Genomic DNA, 23435 nt, shown 5'->3' with positions numbered 1-23435 from the left:
CCATGCCCATGTAAAAATAAAATCTCAATCTGCAGTCGTTTCTTTTTTCTTCACGTACTTATTCAATTTGCCAAACCGAGCTGCACCTTCGGCAGACCAATCATTTACAGCCTCAAAGAAACTGCGGGCATATCAGTACTAGCCAATTAATTTAATTTGTCAAACCGCACACACAAATCAGGCAGGCCTTCAGCATAAGTCAAAATTCGGAGGGAGTATACAATAAAGTAATGCAAAGGTGTCTAATAATAATAAACGTAAACCAGAAAACGTCAAAATGCGGGCCAGTTGATATTAATTTCGCCTAAGCACCGCAAAATGGAGTTTTCTTGTGGTAAATTTGGCTATGGCCAACAGTCGAGTCCGTATCGATTTTGTGGCCTTTGGCTTTGGGCTTTGTTGCATTTGACAATTGCTTTGCATGAACGCACGAATATTGTGCAACATTTTTGGACCAGAGCAGCAACCAAAAAAACAAGATCAGTATTAACAATGTACCACGCATTTTTTGAAAAGTTGTTCATGCCACGTTTTTGTTCTTTTATTTAACTCAATTTTTGTTTGGGGTTGACGTTGTCGTATGAGCATTTAATGCCGAAATTTTGTATTATCGACCCGGTTTGACTGCATCGAGTCTGGCTGACTCCTTTTTCTCTATTTAATCTTGCTTGTTTTTTTTACTCGGCTTTTTTGCTTTTTAAACATGCTATTAATTTTTAATGGCGTGTGACATTTTTGTTTACGCACAGCCTCAATGTAGAGCAAAACATTAGCATGTCTGCGGTATTAGTTTACCATTTTTCTTGCTGCCATTGAGCCATTTGACGGAGTCTTAATTGATATTTATCGCTGGACGATTGCCATGTTCATCATAATAGAGTCGTGTAGCCGACAAAAAGCTCATTACTTGGCCTGGCTGGCGGTTGAATGGTAAAACGCGCCTACAATTTGGCCATTTGATTAGCCTCACCTCGCCATGGTCGTCAGGCCCCAAATGGCCGATCCAATCCGGCACATAAAATCCAATTTAATTAAGTTAGACTTTAGGATTGAGACGCAGTCGGAGGATCGAGACCGGAGACTGAGATGGAGGCCCACAACGGCAGCTGCCGTGGCAGACAACCTTGCCAGCATTCTTAACGTGTTCAAGATTTTTACCAACGCACTGCATTTAGGTTTGTTGTTGTCGCGTTCACTTTTCAAATGCTTACGAAATGTCAATATTCGGCACAAAGTTATTTGTTATTTGATCGAATCGATTGAGCAATTGCTGATATACAATTTTTCTGTGTTTGTGTTTTTTTTTCCCCCATTTGTTCTTTTTGTCTAACGGTTTCTCATTGATTTGTTAGCTAATTGTATACGAAAAATGTAATTAAAATTAAAACGAGTAACTGGAAACCCGTAACGCTTGCATGTCAGCTTGACAAACGAAATAGAAATAAATAAAAAGTGTTAACACCCAGATCGCACAGCTGGCGACAACATTGCGAATGAGTCACGATTGCATGGGAGTAGAGTTTCAGATAGTGGCAAATTAAGTAACCAAATGAAGAACCAATAAAAATGTAATTAAAATTTTATTTTTTCAAAATGTTCAAGTATTTTTTATTGGAAGTAAACTTTTTCCCATATAAGTGATACACCCAAATTGGTTCACACACTTGATTTCACTTTCTAAATTGTGGAAATCACAAAATGATTTTTACGTAATTTTATTAAATGTTGCCACCATGACATTTCATTTTTAACATTTTTTTTTATTATTGCCCACCTATCAAAACTCAATTGGGTGTGCGATTTCTTAGACAATCATAAGCCTAATTTGCTTTCATTGTTATGGATAATAAACAGACCCTGAGATATATATGGCAAGGTTACTTATTATTTTCGATCTCCCTCACTTGAATAAGCCTATATTTTAAGACCCGATTTCGCAAATACTCAACTTCCTGGCAATCTCAATGATGGTTTCGTCTAGGTAATAGCCGCCATAATCAAGTCTTCTATATGCCAATTAAGCCGATAGCTGCCAGCAATGTTAGTTAAGCCATAATTTTATGAAAACGGGGCTTCTGTGTTAGCCAGCCATTCATGTATTATGCATAAATTGCTTTTAGGAGCTGGCCGAATAAGTAAAAAAGGTAAATCTATCAAAATATTTGTGTTTGCTTTGATTTTGAAAATTGCGTTTTCAACTTTAGATACATTGTTTTTTTTTGTATGTAATAAATATTAGACAGGTTGATGAACGACTTAATTTGTATAAGTTAATAAGACTCTTATTCACTAATTGCTAAATAATGAAATAATGTCAAATGGATCATAAAGGGAAACTTAAGATTAAATCAGACTAAAGTTCGTTCATGACATCACTGTCATTATCAAGATAATCTTTGAAAAGTTTTTAATAAAGTTAAAATGCTTTGAATGCTAATTTTTTTTTGGAGAACTCAAAGTTTTTGGTATAAAAGTAAACACTTTTTCGAAGGAAATTATCAGTTGTTTCACAATCAACAATCGAGCACCTAATCAAAAGTTCAATTCCAAACAACAAAAAAATGGCATTCCGTTTTATTTTCGTGATCAGTGCCCTGGTTGTCCTGGCCCAAGGATCGTATTTGTCTTCAGTGGATCACGAGTCGGTGGTGAGTCCATCACTCTGGAGTGGTTTCATCTGGAGCACCAGTGGCGGGTCTTCCACGTGGCCATTCAGCTGCTCCCCAACCCCAACGTCCCGCCCCCGGTCATGGATCAATCTCTGGTCCAGTTGGAGGACACCGTCGATTGAGCGGAGCTGCAGTGGCTGGCCCTCGTCCTCATGGTGGTGCTGTTCGTCGTCCTTCTGCTGGCGCTCATGGTCGCCCACTTGGAGGTGCAGCTGGGCACGGAAATGTTCACCAGAATCGCAATCGCAACCAGAAACCCTACTAGGAAACGCTCTACACCATCAGCATACGACCAAACTTATTTCGATACTGGAACTTTTTTGTACCATATTATTTTTACCTACTTACTCAATACAAATAATAACAATTGTTATAAAAAACCTATAACGCGTGTAATATTTTTTTTACAATGGTGGAAATATTTAAATATAAATCTGGTAAACATTTTTACCATTCACAGTTTATTGCCAGCAGTTAATCCTTAACACCAATCGCACCTTTAATGAAATGTTTAGTTTGTTAACTAAATCATTGGCGACAAGTTAAGCACCCAACCGAGAGCACTTCATGATTTAAACATTTTTTGCCCCACTGCGAATTTCCAGCAAGAATTTAAAAGTCTGAAAGTGAATTGAAAAAGTCGCCAACCATTTGAAGTTTAGCAATTAAAAACCAAATTACCTTTAGATTTTCAATATTTTTAATTTTTTTGACCAAGCATTAATGCAATATATAAAACCATTGTGTCTTGAAATTCATCTACAAAGATCATTTGTAATTTTATCGAAACATAAAAACAATATTATTACATTGGAATTTTTAAATAGAAGTCAGATCATTTTGCAAAATGATGTTATTTTTCTTAAAACTTTGGATTGCGCATATGCATTTACTCCTTGGGAAAATAAAAGTTCAGATTAATTTATACCCTTTATATACACGAGAAACGATCAAATAAAGTTTCTTTTTAAAAAAAGTAATAAAGTTTCTTTTTAAATAAAAAGAATGTAATTATAATTTTAAAATACGAGTTTTATTTGTTAAGTCAATTGCATTGTTCAGATCAATCTGCCGTGCCTCAGTGTTATATTTGATTTAGTAAGGTTTCTGGATGCGATTCCGGCTCTGGGCATGACCAGCTCCTCCGCCGATGGGACGTCCAGCGTTGACAATGACAGATGGACGAGACTGTCGACGAGCAGATGCAGCTACAAGTCGTGGAGAACCCACAGGACGAGGAGCTGCCACAGGACGAGAAGCAACCACAGGGCGAGGAGCTGACACGGGACGAGGAGCTGAAGGTTGGGACTGCGATCCGGGGGCTGGTCGCACTTCGGGGAAACTAATTGCAGCTCCCGAAGAAGAACCTCCGGCCGAATGGGCTTCCAGTGGGGATTCCGGTTCCACTGGCGAAATATGCGATCCTTGGGCCAGGACGATCAGGACACTGAGCACAACAATGAAACTGGATGTCATATTTGCTTTTGTTTTTTTTTTGAGGAGAACTGAAATTAATTTTTAGATGATTGTTAGACAACTGATGGTACCTTGGGGATGTGCATGCTTTTTTATAGGCCATAGAATTTACATGAAGAAAAGAAAGATGGCAAACAAATTGGATAATTCTTATTTAATTACTTGAAGTGTAATCACTTACATAAAAGTGTAATAAATAACATTTTTCTGGAGTTTCCTCTCTGATCCAGTTTTCTCAAATTAAATTCTCCGAACTTCACTTAATGTAAAATATCATTCCTATACTCATCAACACGCTATCGTGATTTGTTGAAGTTTTTTTATTCTTAACATTTATAAACGTGTTAAATTCTTATATTTTTATTTGATTTTAATTTTTCTATTAACATTAAATATTAATTAAAAATAAAAATACCTAATACATTTTTTTTTAGTCCTCAAGTATCCAAACTAAACATTTTTGTATTTCGCTGGCATTACCAATGTATCATGTTCTGTGTATAATTCGGTGTATACTTTTTTGGTTAAAATAAAAAAAAATTTTGATATGTATACATATACAAAATGTTTATAAAATATGTCAGTAAATAGATATATATTGAATGCTTCTTCTGATTAATTTGGGAGGAATAGATTCCCAAAATGTAGTATCTAAACACAGGTTTAATAACTAATATAGTTGTGTTGTTAACTGCGATCTAAGAAGTTAAAACACTCTGCTGTGAATAATATATAGATGTAAAGACTTAAAGCTGCAAAATTATTGTTGTTCCCACAAAACATTACGAATAGGTATATATTAATTTGATTATTTAAAACCAGAAAGATTACCTAAAAATTAAGTTTCGACCTCTTATTATACATTATAATATATTGTTGTAGAACAAACTTTTATAGTTCCACAACTTCGTGTTCCTTATACCAGAAAAACTGAAAAATATTTGTGGCATCTGATTTTTATTAACAGTACTCAAACGGTAGTACAATGTTTGGGTATACAATTTTTATTTCCGTTACTATTGCTTTAAAAGGGACATACAGGAAAGTTTTAAAAAGTTGAAAACTCTTTTAGATTAAATCGAATTGTTTGTTGCTAAAAGTGGTACAGTTGGGTAGTCGGCTTGTTAGTAGGGTCTCTGGCCGTGATGACGAGTCTGGTGAACGTTGCCGTGTCCAGATCCAACAACGATTGGGGCAGCCACTCCATGGGGCTGGCGGATGGGAACAGCAGGGCCAACGACCACTCGAGGAGCAGGAATAACCACGGTAGCAGGACGAACATAGGATACCGGAGCCGGACGAAGAGGAGCAGCCACATAGGGACGAGGTCCTGATCCGATCACACGATGAGGTCCTCCAACTGGAACAGACACTGGGCCATGACCGTAGATTGGTCGTTGGGGCTGAGGATGAACAGATGGATGTCCTTGGGAAACGACGACAACAGGAGCTCCAGACGAGACGACTCCAGAGTGGACTGCCACCTCAGATTCCTGTTCGATGGGCAAGATATTTGATCCTTGAGCCAGGACAATTATGGCGCTGAAGAAAACAATGAATCGGGATGCCATTTTAGGTTGGTTATTTGGAAGAATGCCTCAGGTTAAACTGATACTTTAAACGTGAAAAATGAACGCTTTTATAGTCGAACACGATTATATAAAAATCTAAACACAAAACACCAAAACACTTAACGAATAATTATTAATGGAAATGTCAACACGTGCGTCCGAAAACTTTTTCGCTTGACCCAGCTTTTTAATAACTTCACCCTCTGAACTCGTTCTAATGTCAGCCTAAGTTCACTGATCCTATTGTCTCGGCCGAAGAAAAATTTTTACAGTTCAGAGAATTAATAATTAGCTGAACATTACGTTACGCATATTCTTTTCATATTTAATTTGACTTTTCATTTTTTGGCTAACTTTTATATTATCTTCTGGATATCTATTTAAATTATACAATCTTGGGCTTAATAATTTTTAATGTCAGGTATGCTTTTTTTAATAATTATTAACAGCCGATAATTACAATGAGTTTATAGGCATAATGTCTAGATCAGTATTTTCATAGATTTGTTTAAAATTACTCAGGTTCTTGTTGATGGTATTATTAAACCTATTTAAGAATGGCAATTCTCCTAATCAGGTGTTAAACTGCAACAAAAATTTAAGTTTCGTCGGTGTAGCATTTTGTCGATTTAATTTTGAAACCGTTTAATTTTATGATGTTATAATTTTTTGATTTTGATAATAATGCAAAAAATAGAGATTTAAAAACACATGCAACAAAATATTTATAGTAACCAAAGTAGCTTTCAGTATTTTAAATTTTTTTAATACTTTTGCAGTCATGCCACAAATTAGTGATATAGTCAACTCAAGGGATGTTCAATGGCGTTTTATCAAAAAATGATGTCCCACTTACTTAAAATAATTAAACAATTTGAAAATCCAATAATCCCTAAGCACTTTTCTAAAGTATATGAATTTAGAAATTATCTTACTGATACAGTCAAACTCTTAGTTTGTGACAGCGTTCGCCTCGCTTTAAATGGCATTGACAGCTGACTAAATTTAAGTTTGCTCCAATTTTCCCAAAAAATTGTCATGCAGCAAGAATTATGGTAAACATATAAATTTTTATGAATTAACCTGGAATCGATTCATTAAGTCCCCTGCTGTACGAGACAGTCTTTTAACTAAATTAGAACACGCTGTGCACAACGTAGGTTATCGACGTCGGAAATGTCTCCTTCTCTGTGTTTTAAACTTCTGCCCAAAATATTACACCTCTGCTAGCATATAAAAAATAAATTAAGAGTTATGGTATAAATTTCATACTCTATTAGAGTTAAGCCTGTTGTGAACAAGAAAATATTACATTTTATTGAAATTAAATCCTTTCCATAATAATATATTAGTTTTAGACCCATTCCCAACCACTAGAAAACGAATAAAACACAAGTATTTTTTATAACAATTGTTATTATTTGCAGAATATGGTAAGGTGAGAATCATTTAAAGGAATTAGTAGGATGGACAAATAAACAAGTATGAAGAATGGGTCTGAAACAGTTTTTATATCAGTGGATAATGGATTTCATGGGTTTCCTAATAGGGTTTCTGATTGCGGTTGCGGCTTTGATGAGCACTTCCGTGGCCAGCTCCTCCTCCGATAGGACGGCCTGCATGGGCACCAGCAGCAGGACGATTGTGGGATCCAGCAGCCTTTCGACGTGGAGCACCCCCATGAGGACGAGGTCCAGCCACACCAGCACCGCCCAATCGTCGGGGCCCTCCAACTGGACCGGCGAGTGACCCATGACCGGAAGCCGGACGTTGAGGTAGGGCAACTGCCGCATGGCCACGGGGGACACCCACAACTGGAGCTCCAGATGAAACCACTCCAGAGTGATGGACTCCCACGAGTGATCCTTGCTCGACTGGTGAAATAATTGATCCTTGAGCCAGGACGATTGTGGCAATGAAGACAAAAATGAAGCGGAATGCCATTTTGTTTATGTTAATTGGGATTATTGCTTGTGAGACAACTGACGATTTCTATTGGAAAGTCAACACATTTATACTTCTGAAACTCAAAAACAATCCGAGTCACAAATGCACAATTAATTATTTTAAACTAATTGTTCTAATAAAGGAGGTAAGTCGTGTGACTCACAAAACTTAAGCTGCAAAGTTATTTGCACTCTCAACTCTCACGCAGGTCAAATAAAAGGTTTATGACCTCAAACCTTTGCTAATTAAATGTTAGGACTGCAATTAAAATTGGTATATGCAAGTTCATATAGTAAATAAAGTAATTTATAAATATTTCAGATGCGCTTTTTTTTATAAAAATGATGTGTTTAATGTGTAAAAAAAGTACATTAATGAATAGTATACTTTTACACTAGCTTTCAGTGAGCTCAACCCGAACTAGGCCACGAAAATATTTCTCCGTTTTTAGAAAAATCTGCATTCAAAATTTTCATTTTAACGTTATTCAAATTTTTGACCCATTTTCATGTTCGTTATTTTAAGTTTCCGACGACTTGCAAAAAGGTAACCCACAATTGGACTTGTAGAAATCATAACTTTACCAAATTTAATCCGATTTCAAAGTGACATACTTCCAAAGACTTGTGGTTTGATTCTCTAAAAATCTGCATTCAAAATTTTCATTTTAGCGTTAGTCAAATTTTTGACCCATTTTCATGTTCGTTATTTCTAAGTTTCCGACGACTTGCAACAGGGTGACCCACAATTGGACTTCTATAGTTCATAACTTTACCAAATTTAATTCGATTTCAAAGTGACATACCTCCTAAGACTTGTGGTTTGATTCTCTAAAAATCTGCATTCAAAATTTTCATTTTAGCGTTAGTCAAATTTTTGACCCATTTTCATGTTCGTTATTTCTAAGTTTCCGACGACTTGCAACAGGGTGACCCACAATTGGACTTCTATAGTTCATAACTTTACCAAATTTAATTCGATTTCAAAGTGACTTACCTCCTAAGACTTGTGGTTTGATTCTCTAAAAATCTGCATTCAAAATTTTCATTTTAGCGTTAGTCAAATTTTTGACCCATTTTCATGTTCGTTATTTCTAAGTTTCCGACGACTTGCAACAGGGTGACCCACAATTGGACTTCTATAGTTCATAACTTTACTAAATTTAATTCGATTTCAAAGTGACATACCTTCTAAGACTTGTGGTTTGATTCTCTAAAAATCTGCATTCAAAATTTTGATTATAGCGTTAGTCAAATTTTTGACCCATTTTCATGTTCGTTATTTTTAAGTTTCCGACGACATGCAACAAGGTGACCCACAATTGGACTTCTATAGTTCATAACTTTACCAAATTTAATCCGATTCAAAAGTGACATACCTCCTAAGACTTGTGGTTTGATTCTCTAAAAATCTGCATTCAAAATTTTCATTTTAGCGTTAGTCAAATTTTTTACCCATTTTCATGTTCGTTATTTCTAAGTTTCAGACGACTTGCACTTACTTTTGATTCTTTTACTTATTGATTCTCGAACTACATCTCACAGTTAACCAGGCTGACAACGTTCCCGTAAGGCAAACGGATAAAATATATTACAATTGGATTTAATGTTTGTTTACCATTTATTATTTAAATTGTATCATCAACTTTTGCTATTGTTTAAATTAGGATTTAGAAAAGGATTTCAGATTTTTCATTGTGTCAGTATAGCCGTCTTGGTGGGGTTTCTAGCCGTGATGGGGATTGCGGTGCACATTACCATGGGCGGCTCCAACAACAACTGGGGCAGCCACTCCATGTGGCTGACGAATGGGAGCCACTGGGGCAACAACCACGGCGGGAACGACCACGGCGGCAGGACGAGCATAGGACACAGGAGCCGGACGAAGGGGAGCAGCCGCATAGGGACGAGGACCAGCCACTCCCAATCCGATTCCGCGATGAGCTCCTCCAACTGGAACTGCGAGTGGACCATGGCCGTAGGCAGCTCCGATGGGCTGGGACAGAGAAGGATGTCCTTGCGAAACGACGGCCACTGGAGCTCCAGGCAAGTCGGCTCCAGAGTGGACTGCCACCTCCACTTCCTGCTCGATGGGCAAAAGATCGGATCCTTGGGCCAGGACGATTATGGCGCTGAAGACAACAATGAAGCGGGATGCCATTTTGCTTTGGTTATTTGTGGTTATTGCTCGTGAAACAACTGATGCTTTCTACTGCGAGCTCGCGGCTTTTATACTCGAAAACCTCACACAAAGTCTTAATATCCAAACCTTGTAATTCATCATTTTAAAACTAATTACTGTAAGAGAATGATGTCACATATGTATATTGTAGGCCAAATTAAAATTTGACCCAGTTTTTTGCATTTGAGAGTTCTTTGCACTTTGCTAATGCGAAGACATGATTAATTTTCTTATTATTTATTTTTTTTTTCGAATTTTACATTCAATTTTATTTTATCAAACTCAATTTAATAATGGTTTTAATAACTAAAAATAGCAGTTTTACAAATGGGTTACATATAAGATTTTAAGGTGGTTATCCCTTTGAAACTTATTTACTTAATAAACATTAACCGTGGTTAATTTTTAACCGCTATTTTAATCTTTTATTTTATTTGTTAAAAATAAAGTTTTATTTAAAGATATTAATCTACTTTACAGAAAATATCTCGTTTCGAAACGTCAGATATTAACTGAGTCAGAGACTTATTTTATTTCGAATAAGCTTAAAGGTGACTTTTATTAGTAAGCTTGAAAATAAAATTCGGTTTCTAATTCCTGATAAAACCCATATCATCATTTAATTAAATATTAATTATAAAGCAGCTACTAGAGATATAGTTCTCATATCAACATTTGCTTTTATTTTCAGCTTAATGGGACTTTTAAGTAAAGATGTATTCCAATAAAGCAAAGAGCTTCATAGCAATAAGCCCTTTTATTCATGATTTATCCTTAGATGCATTACCAATCATTAGATGCATACTGCAAATGGTTAAAGCCGTAATATGCAAATTTTGGATTTTGTATACTTAAATATAATATAATAAGAAAAAACTTCTGTTTATTATTAAGGTTGATATTTGTATATCACCTGGAAAACAAAAAACAAAGTTAATTTCTTGCCTACGTATCATAATTTCTCTTAAACGAAAATAATAATACATAAATTTCAGTTTTCAATTTATCTTTTTATTTTAATTCTAATTTGTGATTAAAACAAAAAAAAAGTAGTGACCAAGCAAATGACTTCTGGAGCTTTGGAAAGTTTGGCCTTCTAATTTAAAAACAAATATTAAACAAAATATATGTTTGGGAATCCCCACCGACTAGTAAGTTTTCAAGACAACTAAAATATATAATTTCAGTAGACATTTATTGACATTAAGATAAGAATAAAACGAAAATCATGGTAAATATTGTCAGAGCATCAGTTATTCTCAGTTTAGGTTTAGGTTAGTGGGCTCGGTGAGCTCTGTGCAGATGGTGGCATTCGTGCTGGCTGATATGCCTCAGAACTGCAAAAAAAAGAGTGATATAAGATTTGGCTTTTAATTTTGATGGAATCAAGTCTTACGTGGCTTCAGTTCATTGCGACGCAGGCAGTTTAAAATGGCCAATTCGCAGGAGTTTTCCAATTTATGGCAGAGGTGGCCGTCGGTGGCGTAGGTTGGGCTATGGACCGCGGGACAGTGGATGGCATGGCAATTGCGATGATGGTGGATGTGATGAATTCCATGAGCTCCATGAATTCCGTGAAGTGGAGCCTCTAGATGATGGTGGTGGTGATGAGGGGCTCCATGAATGAGGTGGTGTGACTCGGACGAGTGATGATGGTGGTGGGACTCAGACAGGTGATGATGCGATTCCAGGTGATGATGGGGTCCGTGCTCGTGGTGATGGGATTGAGCCTGGTAGTGATGTCCATGTCCTCCGTGATGATGGTGTCCTACTTCTGGCTCATGGTGGTGCGAATGAGGCACTGCCACATCTTCGGCCGGCAGATATCCTTCCTGGGGAGCCTCCGCTTCAGCACCAACAATGTCCGACTGGTGGGCTTCATTCAAAGATCCGTGGAGAAAAGATCCATGGACAAGGACTAAGAAGGCACTGAACACAAAAACGAAACGCAGGGTCATTCTTGCTTGGTCAAATTACAATTATGTGCTTCGTTACTCGAAAAGCAACTGATGCCAATTCACAGGAACCTTTACAGTTTTATACCCAAGACGATGTAGAAGCCGGGTCTAACACTTTAAACTTAATAAGAACCCCATTTCAATTAGAAATTAATTAAAAGATAAGCACTGCAATGGCATCGCCGGTAAGCAGCTAATTAAAAAATATAAATATACCAAAGCAAGTCATAAATTACAAGCTATATGGTATATGCAGGCTAGGAACGTTCAACTTGAGCGTTCCATTAATCCAGTTATACGCGGTACCTAGAGCTACGAACTCTGAACCCTCCTGTATGTCAACCTGGGTTTACTGAACCTATACGCATGTTTACGAAACCAAAACGGGTTTACTATTTTGTACAAGCACAAAGAGCAGCATATAAGAAAAGATAACATAGTATCAGAAATGTATACTTATACCACAATTTAAATTTCAAAACATTTATTTGGTTTACTTGTTTGGTGTTCGATTGTTATATTATTAAATAAATAAAGAGCAACATGTGTTTGATTGTTAGATTATTAAATAAATGAATAGCAACATACAAAAGCTTACTTGTTTTTGTTTTCTACAAGGCCATTCAAAAATTATCTTTGTAGATGTTTTAACCTCATTCTATCAAATATTTTTTAAGAACTGAAAAACGCTTGACCTGATAAAAACAAAAAATCCGCAAAACTGGTCTGGACTACGCAGAGATTTTCGCTCTGTTCAAATTTATCTTTTGTTGTTTTATTTACGTTCAAAATAATTCAAGCACTTAACTTATTAAAAAAAAATGTAAAGAAAACATATATAAATTATTTTCTTTAGAGTAGTGAAAGCAGTTATTCTTCAAGTTACAATAAGCCGTTTGAAAAATTATTTATTATTTTTTGGGACGTAATATTGACTGTAATGCTAACTGTAATGCAAATACGAAGTTTAATAATACATGAAGCAATAGCTAGTTATTCTAATTTATTTTTCATTTGTTCATGTGCTTAATTATATACCGTAAGCTTAAGTTTACCCCAAGTAAACATTATTTTTAACTCAGAATGTAGATCAAGTCTTTTTATTCATATTTATTTTGATTCATTCATATCCATCTTTAGGTACTCGCGTGAGTTTACAAAAAAGCTGAAAACAATTAAACAATTACTCTATGATTTTGGTCAAATTAATTTAATTAATTGCACTTACTCTCGCCAGTGCGACATGTGTGAGCCCGTTTCTGACAGTCATTGCTAAATTCACGAATCTCTCCCTTATAATTGCCACTTGTGGGACTATAAAGCAGCGGGCAGATTTGAGGGCATTGTTTCTGACATTCCTCCTTAGTGGTGACGGTATAGCCTTTATGGTAAAAACGTTTTTCTATTACATTTTCTAGAAAAAATTAAAATTCTTACCTGGCTTGCGGACCATATTGGCCTGATTTAAGTAACATTCATTGCGAAACACTTGGCAGCCGCCACCGAGAGCCCACACAATATCCTCAGTATCTGGACAATCGGCATTAACATAACTCAAGACTAGACTGAAAATCAGGCAAAGCCCAATGTATGATTTCATGGCGAACAGAAAATTTCTATTTCCAGGTGTTAACAACGAAGTTTTATGTGGAACTAATTGCTTATCTCTAATATAATGAACTTATATAGGGTTCTGTGGTTGCTATTGTCAATATTGGCAGCGTGCCAGATGTCGTTGTTTATTCTATTGTCGGTTCATTTTCACGATCTCACAAATAAAACCGCTCTGTGATAAATGATGGCCTACAAAAATACCCAGTAATCGGATTTGCCATATAAAATTATCAATTTTAATTTGTAATATTTTAAGTATATACACTTTATAAAATAATTAAGCACTTAACGGGCTCACCGAACTTGAACGTGGGCCTTTCAACTTTATTTTGTATAGACTCACTATTTATTTTTCGTCCTTCAAAGGTAACTCACATTAACTGTGATTGAACGAAGTTTTAAATCCAAAGTTGTAGAATTAAAAAAAAACTAAAAAAAATCCATGAAAAACAATTTTAATTAATTAAATTCCGGTAAGTGAAAAGAAAGTATCCAACTACTAATCAAGTTATATATATATTTTCTTTTAATTTCATTTGTTTCGATTTCGGTTCCTTGCCTGGTTTAAGTGGTTTTACAAAAAAGCTGTTCAATATAAATTATATATAGTTAGATAATCACTTAATTAAATTTGAATAAAACTTACTCTCGCCTGTCCTACAAGAGTGAGCCTGCTTTTCACATTCATTTCCAAATCTTCGAAGTTGACCCTTGTAAGTTCCACTTGTCGGTTGGTAGACATCGGGGCAAATATCGGCACATAGTTTCTGACACTCCTCCTTAGTTGTGATGGTCAGTGCTAATATTGTAAATTAAATATAATATACTAAGTTTGCATTAAGTAATGACATTGTTTAATTACCTGGATTGCGAAGGCAGTTCTCCTTGTCAAAGTAGCATTTATTGCGGAAAACACTGCAACTGCCACCAAGAGCCCAAACAACATCCTCAGTATCGGGGCAATTTCCAGAGCAGTTTGCACTGACATGGCCTAAAGCCAGTCCCAGAAGCAGGCAAATAAAGATAGTCGACTTCATATTGAAGAGCTTTCTGCCAACTGTTAGGCTTACGGATGAACTGAACAGGTGTTTTGCTTCACACTCGTATATATCGCTCGGCGAGGGGGCGTGTCATTAAAGATTCCTATTCATTTTTTATATACGTCACATGCTCACCAGATGTGGGGGATTTTTTTTCTTTTATCACTTTATCTAATTTGCACATTATACAGCAAGAAACGATCGCCTATAAATTACTCATTCATTTAATTTAGCTGGATTTCAAAGGGGTTTGTTATATTTTGTTATATTCTATCTAACTAAGTTAAACGTTACTATCTAGGTGAGTTTTAAAACATGACCCAAGTCCAGTATACCTTTTTATGCAACAATAAACAGAAATAAAATATTTTTATTTTATTCAGTGGGCTTGGCGAAACTTTGCCTAACTTGAGTGGCTGTTTGATTCACAAACCTGATTATTATTTGTGCTATTTTTTAGCCATAAGTCCTAATAAGCCACATACAAAAATTATAATTGTTAATTTTAAGCTGAAAATCAATTTATTTGCATTCACGTTCAAACCTTTTGATTTATATATTTTTGTTTACACGAAAGCCGTAAAATATAAAGTATTAAGAGTAAATAGTTTCGTTCAAACACTTTATTTTACTAACTCTCGACAGTGCTACAGGTGTGAGCACGCTCTTCTCACTCATTACTGAAGGTATGGACCCTGCCCCTTTAAGTTCCCCTTGTGGGTTGGTAATTTGTGGGCTTGCTTCTGGCACTACCTCTTGGTTATGATGGTCAACGCTATGATAATAATGTGTTAATTAATTAATACCTATAAAATCAACTATAAGCCAAGCAAAAGCTTCAGACAGTTCTACTTGTTGAAATAGCATATATTGCGAACAACACTACATCCGCCTCTAAGGACCAGACTACAACCTTGTCAGTACAATTTCTTGATCAATTCGCACTAACATAGCTAAAAGCCAGCAAACATTTTCTCATTTATTTTTGTATCTATCATAGAATATTTTTAATGGATTCTTAACAAGAGTACTAATTATTGTTAAACAAAAAGTTGTACACGAATATATAAAAGAATTTTCTTCTAAAAAATTAGTTTTTATTTGCAAAAGTATAAACCTTTATCGCCCATATATCATTTGTCAATACATACAGTACAATTTTTATTTATTCATATTTATTAAGAGTGTTTAAATCCCTTCATTTCCATGGGCGTTTGAAGAATTTGAATCTTTTACAAAAAGGCTGAAAGTATAAAACCGTTATGCTGAATTTCTATTATATCGATTTAAGTTCCACTTACTTTCACCCGTCTGACAGGTGTGAACACGCTTTTCGCATTCATTCCCAAAACTTCTTATCTGTCCGTTATAAGAACCTCCTACAGGTTGGTAAACTTGGGGACAAGCACTTCCGCAAAACTTCTGACACTCCTCCTTGGTGGTGATGGTCAACTCTAAAAATGTTGGTCTTTAATAAAATTTTAAACATAAATAAAAATAAGCTTACCTGGATTTGTCAGACACTTCTCCTTTTCGAAGTAGCATTTATTGCGGAACACATTGCAACCGCCTCCAAGAGCCCAGACCACGTCTTCAGTGTCGGGGCAGTTTTCCGGACAACTAGCACTTACTTGGGTTAATGCCAGACCCAGCAAGAAACACAGCGATAGTAATGATTTCATATTGAATATATTTCTCCAACTGACCCGTTCAACGGCGTGTTGCTCTTTTATATTAGCAAGTAGGGTGCGTTTCTAGCGACTGAGAGATCTTAATCAATGCCAATATATGAAGAAACGTCACATACTAGCTTGATTCAAGGGAAGTTTGCTCATTGTTGTAGCCATTTAAAACAATAGATGATTTGAAATGATAGCCGGGAGAATACTCATAGTTTCATTTAATTCAATACTGAAACTTTCAGAGAACGCAGTCATTAAAATATTATAATTTGTTAACACTAAGCAAATTAAATAAATGAAAAGAACCAGCACTCACTAACATAAAAACGCAATTATCCAAAATAATGAAAATATATAAGCGTGCAAGTTATAAATTTAAGATAATAGCCCAGAAATCGTTGTGAATTTTATTCTCAATTTTATTTGGACACATATACCTTCCTTGCCAAGGAATGGCTTAGGTAATATAGATATAATAAATTCGATGGGCTCGTCGAACCTGAACGTGAGTCGGTCAGCTGTTATTTTCCACAAAACTGGTTTCCATCTCTCTCTGTTGCCAACTCTCGTGATTTCCCTTCGGCCACGTTTTATGTTCAAGTTTGCCATTAAATAGAACAGATGTTTGTTAGCTATTCGCAACGCAACTAAGCAAAACATGTTGTTTAGGCTGCTGGGGCGAATCCGATCCGCCTATGGCCCACATCAAAGGCGGTGTAATATCGGCCGATGAACACGTCTCCCAGAATCCAAAACTCTGCCTCCATCAAGGTAAAAGCGGACAGACAAATTGTCGAGCCATCGTCATTGGCCGCAGTCATTACGTAATCCCTGGGCTGCAATCCAAATCGCTGACCTCCAATGATGAACACTATTTCGGGCAGCTTATCGATCTCAGAACAGTTTAGCAGATATTCATTATTTGAAGTGGGCAATCCGCCAAGCAGACTATTAATTATCAGATATTCCCTGGGAGGTGCTGCCAAAAGAGAAGTACCTGTATCGGCAATGGCCTGACGATTCCTGCTGATTATTGTACCGCCCAGTTCTATGCCATCTAATGGGAACTGCCAGTAACCCGCATGGATTAGGGGTACGTAGGTTAGGGATCCCGAGAATTTGGTTTTATCGACACCACCAAAAAGTAGCTCACCACCCATTCTTTCACTGCCATTCCGCTTCAGATAGAACGAGAACACACAGTCATCCACCAAATGCTGATCACACATGCTCTCGAACAATGGCTTTATCCTCAGCTCAGCTATCGCTCGAAAGCCCAATCCAACGATCCCGGCGAAATTGGTATCCACAAAGGTGGAACCCGGCTCATGCACGGCCATGCCAAATGTTTGATTTCGCACCACCAGTTGGCCAATGGAAACCGTATCCTGGGCCAGTCTCCCCGACAAACTTCCAGTACCGTAGGCTATGGCGAATCTCCGACCATCCGGAACATAACTGCTTGAGGCACTGGAGTTATAGCGATGATGGTGCTGACAGGCCAAATTCTTAGCCGAACACTCGGCACTTGGCACCCAGAGATTGGCCGATCCAGTATCAAAGAGCATATTGAAGGGCTGACCCGGAGATCCAATACTAATGGGCCCTGCGTACTCCAAATTTAACCGATTGTCCAGCGTCTCTGTGGCTCCACTATTCCTTGACGTAATCTCCTGTCCACCAGCCACATTGTACTTGGCCAGAAGGGACGATCTACTGGCACGCTGTTGATGGCGACTGGCCATAAAAGAGGCCTGAAACTGCATGGGTATGCGAATCAGTTGGCCCTGTGACCTTGCCCAAAACAGGCACAAGGTCCACAGGGACAACAGCCAAAAGAGGCAGTGCATCGCTGACCAACCAAAATCGAACCGATCCGAACCGTTTGTAAATTCCCATTCAACTAATTTGCAGAGGTTCTGGCCGCGATTGTTTTATAGCACTTGCAAATGGAGCAATTTAATGGCCAAATTCGTCTGGCATTCAAATGGAATTGGCTAATGTGGTGGTTGAACACACTTCAATGTTTGCGTAAATAGTTGATAAATAGGGCGAGTACATTTAATTGAATAAACAAAGCAATGGGCAATTACCAAATTTAATTGTGCGAACAGTGGGCCAGACTTTTAATTCAACAACAATGAAGAGATGGAAACTTCCCGTGCGAAATTATCAGAAATTATGTTGACAGCCAGTCTATTACTTTTATTTAAAATTTGCATGTATTTATGACTTTGCTTTTTTAGGATCATATAAATTATATGAAATTGTACAGCTTGACTTAATCATTTTTATTAAAATAAAAAAACGCTTAAAAACAGATGATATTGTACTGGAATCAGACCACTGTATACTTTTATCAAGCACTTCGCACCGCCTTGGCCAATCCAATCCTCTTGTTTGTGGCATCATAAACCGTATAGTATCGCACCAGAAAAATATCGCCAAGTACCCAAAAATTCATTTTAATGGGAGCAATGGCCAGCACACAGATCTTTTTACGATTCAATGTTAACTCAATCAGATAATCGTTGGATGTAAGAGGAAATACTTTTCCTCCAATGACAATATTAATGTCAGGCAGGGATTCCCTCCTACAGGTGAGTACATTATAGCCATCTTGAAGTTTTGCTGATAAGGCCTTTATTAGATTATCATAGGTTTCTTGGGGCATCAAAACCAGCGATGTACCCGTGTCTAATATGCCATTGATCCTACCACCAATTTGTTTTGTTTCCACAGTGGTAATGGTTATTTCCAGGCTCCAACTATTCGATAAACTGATCGGCACATAATGTAGATTTCCTTGAAACTTTAATTGGTCAATGCCACCGAAGAGTAACTCCCCTCCAAGAAAATCGTCTGACTGTTGGCGAAGGTAAACCGAGAATATGCACTCTTCAATCAATCGTTTAGTACACATGAGTTCTAGAAAAGGTGTCGTGTTGGGCCAGGCTAAAGCTCCCAGGCCCAAACCTACTAGTCCATCAAATCTCACTGAATTGAAGGCGAAATGTTGCAGGAACAAGCTTTCTCCGAAGATCAGGCCAGGTAAATCAGCCCCAGCTAAATGCAGGGTGTCCCTCGATAGATATCCAACCACTCTACCAGAACCATATCGCAGGGTGAAGTTGCGTCCATCCGGAATATAACTACTGGATCGAGTCGAGTCGTATCGCCTGTGATTCTGGCAAGCTGAATTACTTTTCGGGCAATTGATAGACGGTAGCCACGTATTCGAAGATCCCGTGTCGAAGATTACACTAAAGTTTTGCCTCGGGGTTCCCATGGAAATTGTCCCATAGTACTCAAGGTTTTTGTGAGTCTGCAGCGCCATTCTGAATGTGTCACCTTCCTTAGTTTCATTTCTGGCGAGGAACAACTCACTTCTATTAAGCTTTTGCCTGACATAAAGTGGTACTTTCAACATTTGTCTAGTTGCAAAAGTCGTATTCAAAACCGCGAATAAAAAAAACAAAGTTCGAAGCATCTTCGATCAGGTTACTTGAAGAACTGAAACCATTTCTCTCCCATTATTGCATTTCTATTGGCATCTTTGCTCACATACGTTCACAGCTGTTTGGGTTAATTATCCAGGTCAAACGATTTTTAGTTATCCGCTTGTTAACAGAAACAAATAAAAGAAACTAGGTTATTACTTTTAATAGTTTTGTTTTCTAAAAGGTGCAACAAAAATATACTAAAACTAATATTTATTTTAATTTAAGCTGTAATTTTTTTAACCAAATAAATCAGGAATATTACAATTTATGATGACCCCTGTATTTGAGATCAGTAGGTACAATTTTAAATAATGAGGATTAGCCTAAGTGGAGGCGGCGAATCCAATGCGATTGTTGGTCAAGTCGAAGACCGTGCAGAAATGCATGATAAAGGCATCGCCCAGGATTACTAGTTCGAAGTTCTCTTTTGTCCAGGCCGATATGCAAATGATCTTGCCCTTTCTAGTCCGCACCCTCCTCTTCGTCTTTTCTCCACTGATGCGGAATTTCACGCCCGCAATGACAAAGATGATGTCCGGAATTTTCTTCGAGCACTTCATCCAGCAAGCTCCACTGGAGGTCTCAGTGCAGCCGATAATCTTTTTGATCTTTTCGAAGATTCTTGGTGGAGCTGTGAGCAACGAAGTCCCGGAATCCACCATCGCCGGCACAGAGCCAACCACTTTGGTGCTGCCCGCGTAGATGCCCTCCAGGTTAAATTGCCAGTATCCCTCTTTGGTCACTGGAGTGTAGGTGTAGCTATTCGATCCACTATAAGCGGTGGTATTGGAGCTACCAAAAATGAGAGCACCACCTCGGGAGGAACTGCCGCCACCCTTCATGCAAATGGAAAACTCACAGTTGGTGATCAACTTCTGCGTGCACATGTTCTGTACCAAGGTTTTAACATGATTCACGGAAAGGGACTGGTAGCCCAGACCCAGTATTCCGTCGAAACTTGCCGTCACGAAGGCGCTGCCCGGTTCCTCGATAGTGATTGCGAAGGTCTGATTGGTCACCGCCAGTCCAGCCACACTCACCGTGTCCTCGGCCTCCTCTCCTGCCACACTACCCGATCCATAGACAATGTCAAAGGGCGTGCCGTCCTCTACATAGGTACTGGACTTTCCGGGTCGATAGTCGTTATGTTTCCTGCAGGCCTTGCTCTCACAATGCGGTCCTGGCACCCAAATATCCGAACTACCAGTATCCGGAAGTACTTTGAACTTCTGGTAGGGTGTGCCAATGCTCATTTTGCAGGTGTACTCCATATTCGCCACATTTGTCAGGATCGCGGTTCCTGTCTTGGCAAAACTAGAACCATAACGTCGGGCCAAAAAGGACTTCTCCAATCGCAGATTGTCGGTGGTTCGAACAAAATTTTTTTGAAAGTCCAATGGTATTGTGACAAAACTTGATCGACTACTGCTCGCGTTTGACTTGGCCTTGCTTTTAGGACTTGACCTCTTGGCCAAATTACGGCGCCTTCGGTTGCTCTTGGCCGCATTCCGTCGGCGTTTCCTGGCATTCTTCGTTCTGGCAGAGAGTCTGTTTCCTCGACTGGCCTTACTTCGTTGATTCCTAAGTCCACTCTTGGCGGCCAAGGATCTGGATCCCGAACGATTAACTTTCCTCTGTCTAGCCTCAGTCAAAATAACAAAAAGGCAAATTAATGCACACAACAATAGAATTCTGCCGCGCATTGTTCGCCTTTTTGACAGGAACCTTAGTAGATACTAACCCTCGCAATTTAGTTGATATGGGTTTTATAGACCAAGGCATATTCTGAAATATGTTAGCCAAGGTCACCACTGGCTAAAACAGATGTGGGAATGTTTAAATTTTCTTAAAACGCGTATTAAATAAAGTAAATAGCAGGAAATCAAAGGCGTATCATATGGCAACTCGAAATAAAATTAGATCATTATGTATTTTGCCACTTAAATAAAAAAGACCTTACCCAAAAATAATAACTTTCTCTTGATATACAATGAAATAATAGTTTGCTCTCATTTTTATTGTACTTAACACAAATGTCGCTCATTTGCGCTTAGAATAACAATTGTGTCACACGAAGCGAATTTGGTAAGTAAATTAACGTCATTACGGAGTTTATAAGAAGTGCTTGTTTATTTGCCAAATTCTATTTTAAGCTAGCGAAGTTTTCTACATATGGGATCAGTTGTTACACATTCTTTCAAGGACGTTTTCGTCCAACCTACATGGTGATTGAAATTAGAGATTTTAAGAAAAAGTAAATAAAAAGTGAAATATATAACACTCACGTATGTTATGGCGACAGGAGCTGCCACCCATAAAACAACCATTGCTGAATTCACATTTCACCGATTTTCCATTTATTAAAGTCTTTCCACAGACGGGTTGGTAAACTGCAGGACAGATATCTGGGCAACCTGACCTGGTTTGTGCCTCAATTTGAACTGAGAGGAGAAACAGACACAAGGTCATAAGAATCGAGATCATTTCAGATGAAAAATAAGATTTATTCTGACTGATTAGTGACAAAGTGATGAGCTTTTATAGGCAGAGAGATGAACTGGTTCTGAACAAACACAGCTGTTAAATGTTTATTATTATATAAGTGCCTTTCAGTTTTATATTTATTGCAGTGGAACTGCCTTTTCGGAGAATCATCGATCAATTGCCTATGCAATTCACAAAAATTCCACACCCACCGATCACATTGCAAAACTGGTTAACCGCTTTAACCTTCGCTCTGTCTGGGATCACTCCAAATGAAGTCCGAGCGGAAAACGTGCTGGCCAGGTTAACAATTATATGTATGAATTTCAATTTACAGCGATCATTCTCTGCCACAAATCGATTCGTTTCGACCACTACTTGAACTCCCTAAACAGATCATTGCAGGTCCAAATGAAAGTCGGTCATGCCTGCTGTGTGGGTGTGGATGCTCTTGGCGGTCATGAATCTGACACCCGGTCAATTCATTAGTGAGGCACTGATTCATGATAACGAGGCATCCAATGAAAGCACTGAAAATCACTTAGAAATCCAACCAAAGTCGCCGAAATCACGAAGAACTTCATGTAAAAAATGCTATCCATATCTGTATCCAAAGGATAAGTACTATGTGCTGCCAAAAAGAACAGGTGAAAAAAAGCGTCATAATGTTGTTTTTATACTGGAAGATCGGAAAACGGGTCGACCCATCAAAGTGGCATTTAAGAATGGCTTAAAAAACAATAGAAATATTCGTGTTTTGAAGGGTTTTAGAAACTCCAATGAACCGTGCCGGGACAAACCCGGAAGATGTGTATATCGGCTGGTCAACAGAAAAACTTTTCGAACTTATAAAGTTGATTTTAAGAAGGGTTTTAAGAATAATAGACGGGTTAATATATTAAAGCTAACTCCTTAAGTGCAACACTAAAATAAAATAAGTATTATTTTTAACTGAGTAAAGAACCTTAAAACTAAGATTGTTATAACATATATGAAACTGTAAGATATTAATTAGTTACTTTCATAGTAAATTCAAACCTTTGGTACATTAAAAATTAAATGAAAAAAAATTATATGGGGTTTCTCTTTTGAGATTATATTTTGGAATTAAAGTCTGCTGAGATACAAATTAGTACGTTTCTTTACATTTTCAAATTAAACATGTTACTTTCTCTGAACAAAATTAATATTGATTAATACATTTTTTATTACGTTCTTGGGATAAAATTCTGGTTTCACTTTTGAGAAAATATTTTGGAATTAACAGGTGCTACGAAATATATATAAAATTTGTACTTTCCATTTTCAAT

General features: G+C 37.4%; 12 protein-coding genes and 1 pseudogene across 12 annotated transcripts; 2 read left to right on the top strand and 11 right to left on the bottom strand.

Annotated features, from left to right (window-relative positions):
* Positions 1-2561: 2561 nt before the first annotated feature.
* On the top strand, positions 2562-2934 carry LOC108042542 (annotated as a pseudogene).
* Positions 2935-3764: 830 nt separating this feature from the next.
* Positions 3765-4145, bottom strand: LOC108042529 (translation initiation factor IF-2). Its single transcript, XM_017120853.1, has one exon. The coding sequence runs from the start codon at positions 4143-4145 to the stop codon at positions 3765-3767; it is 381 nt and encodes a 126-aa protein (XP_016976342.1).
* A 1124-nt stretch (positions 4146-5269) lies between these two features.
* On the bottom strand, positions 5270-5725 carry LOC108042530. The gene has a single exon (XM_017120854.2). It carries the CDS (start codon positions 5714-5716, stop codon positions 5270-5272), a length of 447 nt encoding a protein of 148 aa, XP_016976343.1. The 5' UTR covers positions 5717-5725.
* Positions 5726-7258: 1533 nt separating this feature from the next.
* Positions 7259-7669, bottom strand: LOC108042544 (translation initiation factor IF-2). The gene has a single exon (XM_017120867.2). It carries the CDS (start codon positions 7658-7660, stop codon positions 7259-7261), a length of 402 nt encoding a protein of 133 aa, XP_016976356.2. The 5' UTR covers positions 7661-7669.
* A 1719-nt stretch (positions 7670-9388) lies between these two features.
* Positions 9389-9832, bottom strand: LOC108042531. Its single transcript, XM_017120855.2, has one exon. The coding sequence runs from the start codon at positions 9821-9823 to the stop codon at positions 9389-9391; it is 435 nt and encodes a 144-aa protein (XP_016976344.1). The 5' UTR covers positions 9824-9832.
* Positions 9833-11119: 1287 nt separating this feature from the next.
* Positions 11120-11802, bottom strand: LOC108042533 (histidine-rich glycoprotein). The gene is made up of 2 exons (XM_017120856.2): positions 11241-11802; positions 11120-11181 (listed from the first exon to the last, which is right to left on the bottom strand). Exons 1-2 carry the CDS (start codon positions 11800-11802, stop codon positions 11120-11122), a joined length of 624 nt encoding a protein of 207 aa, XP_016976345.2.
* Positions 11803-12877: 1075 nt separating this feature from the next.
* LOC108042541 (U-Kazal-Dg21.2-like) lies at positions 12878-13507 on the bottom strand. The gene is made up of 3 exons (XM_017120865.2): positions 13240-13507; positions 13031-13183; positions 12878-12967 (listed from the first exon to the last, which is right to left on the bottom strand). Exons 1-3 carry the CDS (start codon positions 13400-13402, stop codon positions 12957-12959), a joined length of 327 nt encoding a protein of 108 aa, XP_016976354.1. The 5' UTR covers positions 13403-13507; the 3' UTR covers positions 12878-12956.
* Positions 13508-13855: 348 nt separating this feature from the next.
* LOC108044070 (U-Kazal-Dg21.2) lies at positions 13856-14497 on the bottom strand. Its single transcript, XM_017122935.2, has 3 exons — positions 14279-14497; positions 14063-14215; positions 13856-14001 (listed from the first exon to the last, which is right to left on the bottom strand). Exons 1-3 carry the CDS (start codon positions 14451-14453, stop codon positions 13991-13993), a joined length of 339 nt encoding a protein of 112 aa, XP_016978424.2. The 5' UTR covers positions 14454-14497; the 3' UTR covers positions 13856-13990.
* Positions 14498-15531: 1034 nt separating this feature from the next.
* Positions 15532-16161, bottom strand: LOC108042539 (U-Kazal-Dg21.2). The gene is made up of 3 exons (XM_017120863.2): positions 15964-16161; positions 15758-15910; positions 15532-15699 (listed from the first exon to the last, which is right to left on the bottom strand). The coding sequence occupies exons 1-3, from the start codon at positions 16136-16138 to the stop codon at positions 15689-15691; spliced, it is 339 nt and encodes a 112-aa protein (XP_016976352.1). The 5' UTR covers positions 16139-16161; the 3' UTR covers positions 15532-15688.
* A 70-nt stretch (positions 16162-16231) lies between these two features.
* LOC108042538 (lysosomal aspartic protease) lies at positions 16232-18019 on the bottom strand. The gene has a single exon (XM_017120862.2). It carries the CDS (start codon positions 17986-17988, stop codon positions 16804-16806), a length of 1185 nt encoding a protein of 394 aa, XP_016976351.2. The 5' UTR covers positions 17989-18019; the 3' UTR covers positions 16232-16803.
* Positions 18020-18497: 478 nt separating this feature from the next.
* Positions 18498-19628, bottom strand: LOC108042534 (cathepsin D). Its single transcript, XM_017120857.2, has one exon. The coding sequence runs from the start codon at positions 19626-19628 to the stop codon at positions 18498-18500; it is 1131 nt and encodes a 376-aa protein (XP_016976346.2).
* Positions 19629-19838: 210 nt separating this feature from the next.
* LOC108042536 (lysosomal aspartic protease) lies at positions 19839-21792 on the bottom strand. Its single transcript, XM_017120860.2, has one exon. The coding sequence runs from the start codon at positions 21342-21344 to the stop codon at positions 19965-19967; it is 1380 nt and encodes a 459-aa protein (XP_016976349.1). The 5' UTR covers positions 21345-21792; the 3' UTR covers positions 19839-19964.
* LOC108042535 lies at positions 21434-23074 on the top strand. Its single transcript, XM_044458966.1, has 2 exons — positions 21434-21445; positions 22544-23074. The coding sequence occupies exons 1-2, from the start codon at positions 21434-21436 to the stop codon at positions 23039-23041; spliced, it is 510 nt and encodes a 169-aa protein (XP_044314901.1). The 3' UTR covers positions 23042-23074.
* The last annotated feature ends 361 nt before the right edge of the window (positions 23075-23435 follow it).

This window comes from Drosophila rhopaloa, unplaced genomic scaffold (genome assembly GCF_018152115.1).
Source record: "Drosophila rhopaloa isolate 14029-0021.01 unplaced genomic scaffold, ASM1815211v1 contig_178, whole genome shotgun sequence".
In the NCBI taxonomy this organism is placed as follows: domain Eukaryota; kingdom Metazoa; phylum Arthropoda; class Insecta; order Diptera; family Drosophilidae; genus Drosophila; species Drosophila rhopaloa.
The sequence above is the reverse complement of the archived record's forward strand: the minus strand, read 5'-3'. Positions and strand labels throughout refer to the sequence as shown.

Bases quoted from the DNA above. Each gene is read 5' to 3' on its own strand.
- LOC108042529 (XM_017120853.1), bottom strand. From the start codon at position 4,145: ATGACATCCAGTTTCATTGTTGTGCTCAGTGTCCTGATCGTCCTGGCC.
- LOC108042530 (XM_017120854.2), bottom strand. From the start codon at position 5,716: ATGGCATCCCGATTCATTGTTTTCTTCAGCGCCATAATTGTCCTGGCT.
- LOC108042544 (XM_017120867.2), bottom strand. From the start codon at position 7,660: ATGGCATTCCGCTTCATTTTTGTCTTCATTGCCACAATCGTCCTGGCT.
- LOC108042531 (XM_017120855.2), bottom strand. From the start codon at position 9,823: ATGGCATCCCGCTTCATTGTTGTCTTCAGCGCCATAATCGTCCTGGCC.
- LOC108042533 (XM_017120856.2), bottom strand. From the start codon at position 11,802: ATGACCCTGCGTTTCGTTTTTGTGTTCAGTGCCTTCTTAGTCCTTGTC. The intron at 11,182-11,240 runs GTAAGACTTGAT...TTTTTTTTGCAG, and splicing joins TCGCAATGAACTGAAGCCAC to TTCTGAGGCATATCAGCCAG.
- LOC108042541 (XM_017120865.2), bottom strand. From the start codon at position 13,402: ATGAAATCATACATTGGGCTTTGCCTGATTTTCAGTCTAGTCTTGAGT. The intron at 13,184-13,239 runs GTAAGAATTTTA...TTTACCATAAAG, and splicing joins CAATATGGTCCGCAAGCCAG to GCTATACCGTCACCACTAAG.
- LOC108044070 (XM_017122935.2), bottom strand. From the start codon at position 14,453: ATGAAGTCGACTATCTTTATTTGCCTGCTTCTGGGACTGGCTTTAGGC. The intron at 14,216-14,278 runs GTAATTAAACAA...TTACAATATTAG, and splicing joins GAACTGCCTTCGCAATCCAG to CACTGACCATCACAACTAAG.
- LOC108042539 (XM_017120863.2), bottom strand. From the start codon at position 16,138: ATGAAATCATTACTATCGCTGTGTTTCTTGCTGGGTCTGGCATTAACC. The intron at 15,911-15,963 runs GTAAGCTTATTT...CAACATTTTTAG, and splicing joins GAAGTGTCTGACAAATCCAG to AGTTGACCATCACCACCAAG.
- LOC108042538 (XM_017120862.2), bottom strand. From the start codon at position 17,988: ATGCACTGCCTCTTTTGGCTGTTGTCCCTGTGGACCTTGTGCCTGTTT.
- LOC108042534 (XM_017120857.2), bottom strand. From the start codon at position 19,628: ATGCTTCGAACTTTGTTTTTTTTATTCGCGGTTTTGAATACGACTTTT.
- LOC108042536 (XM_017120860.2), bottom strand. From the start codon at position 21,344: ATGCGCGGCAGAATTCTATTGTTGTGTGCATTAATTTGCCTTTTTGTT.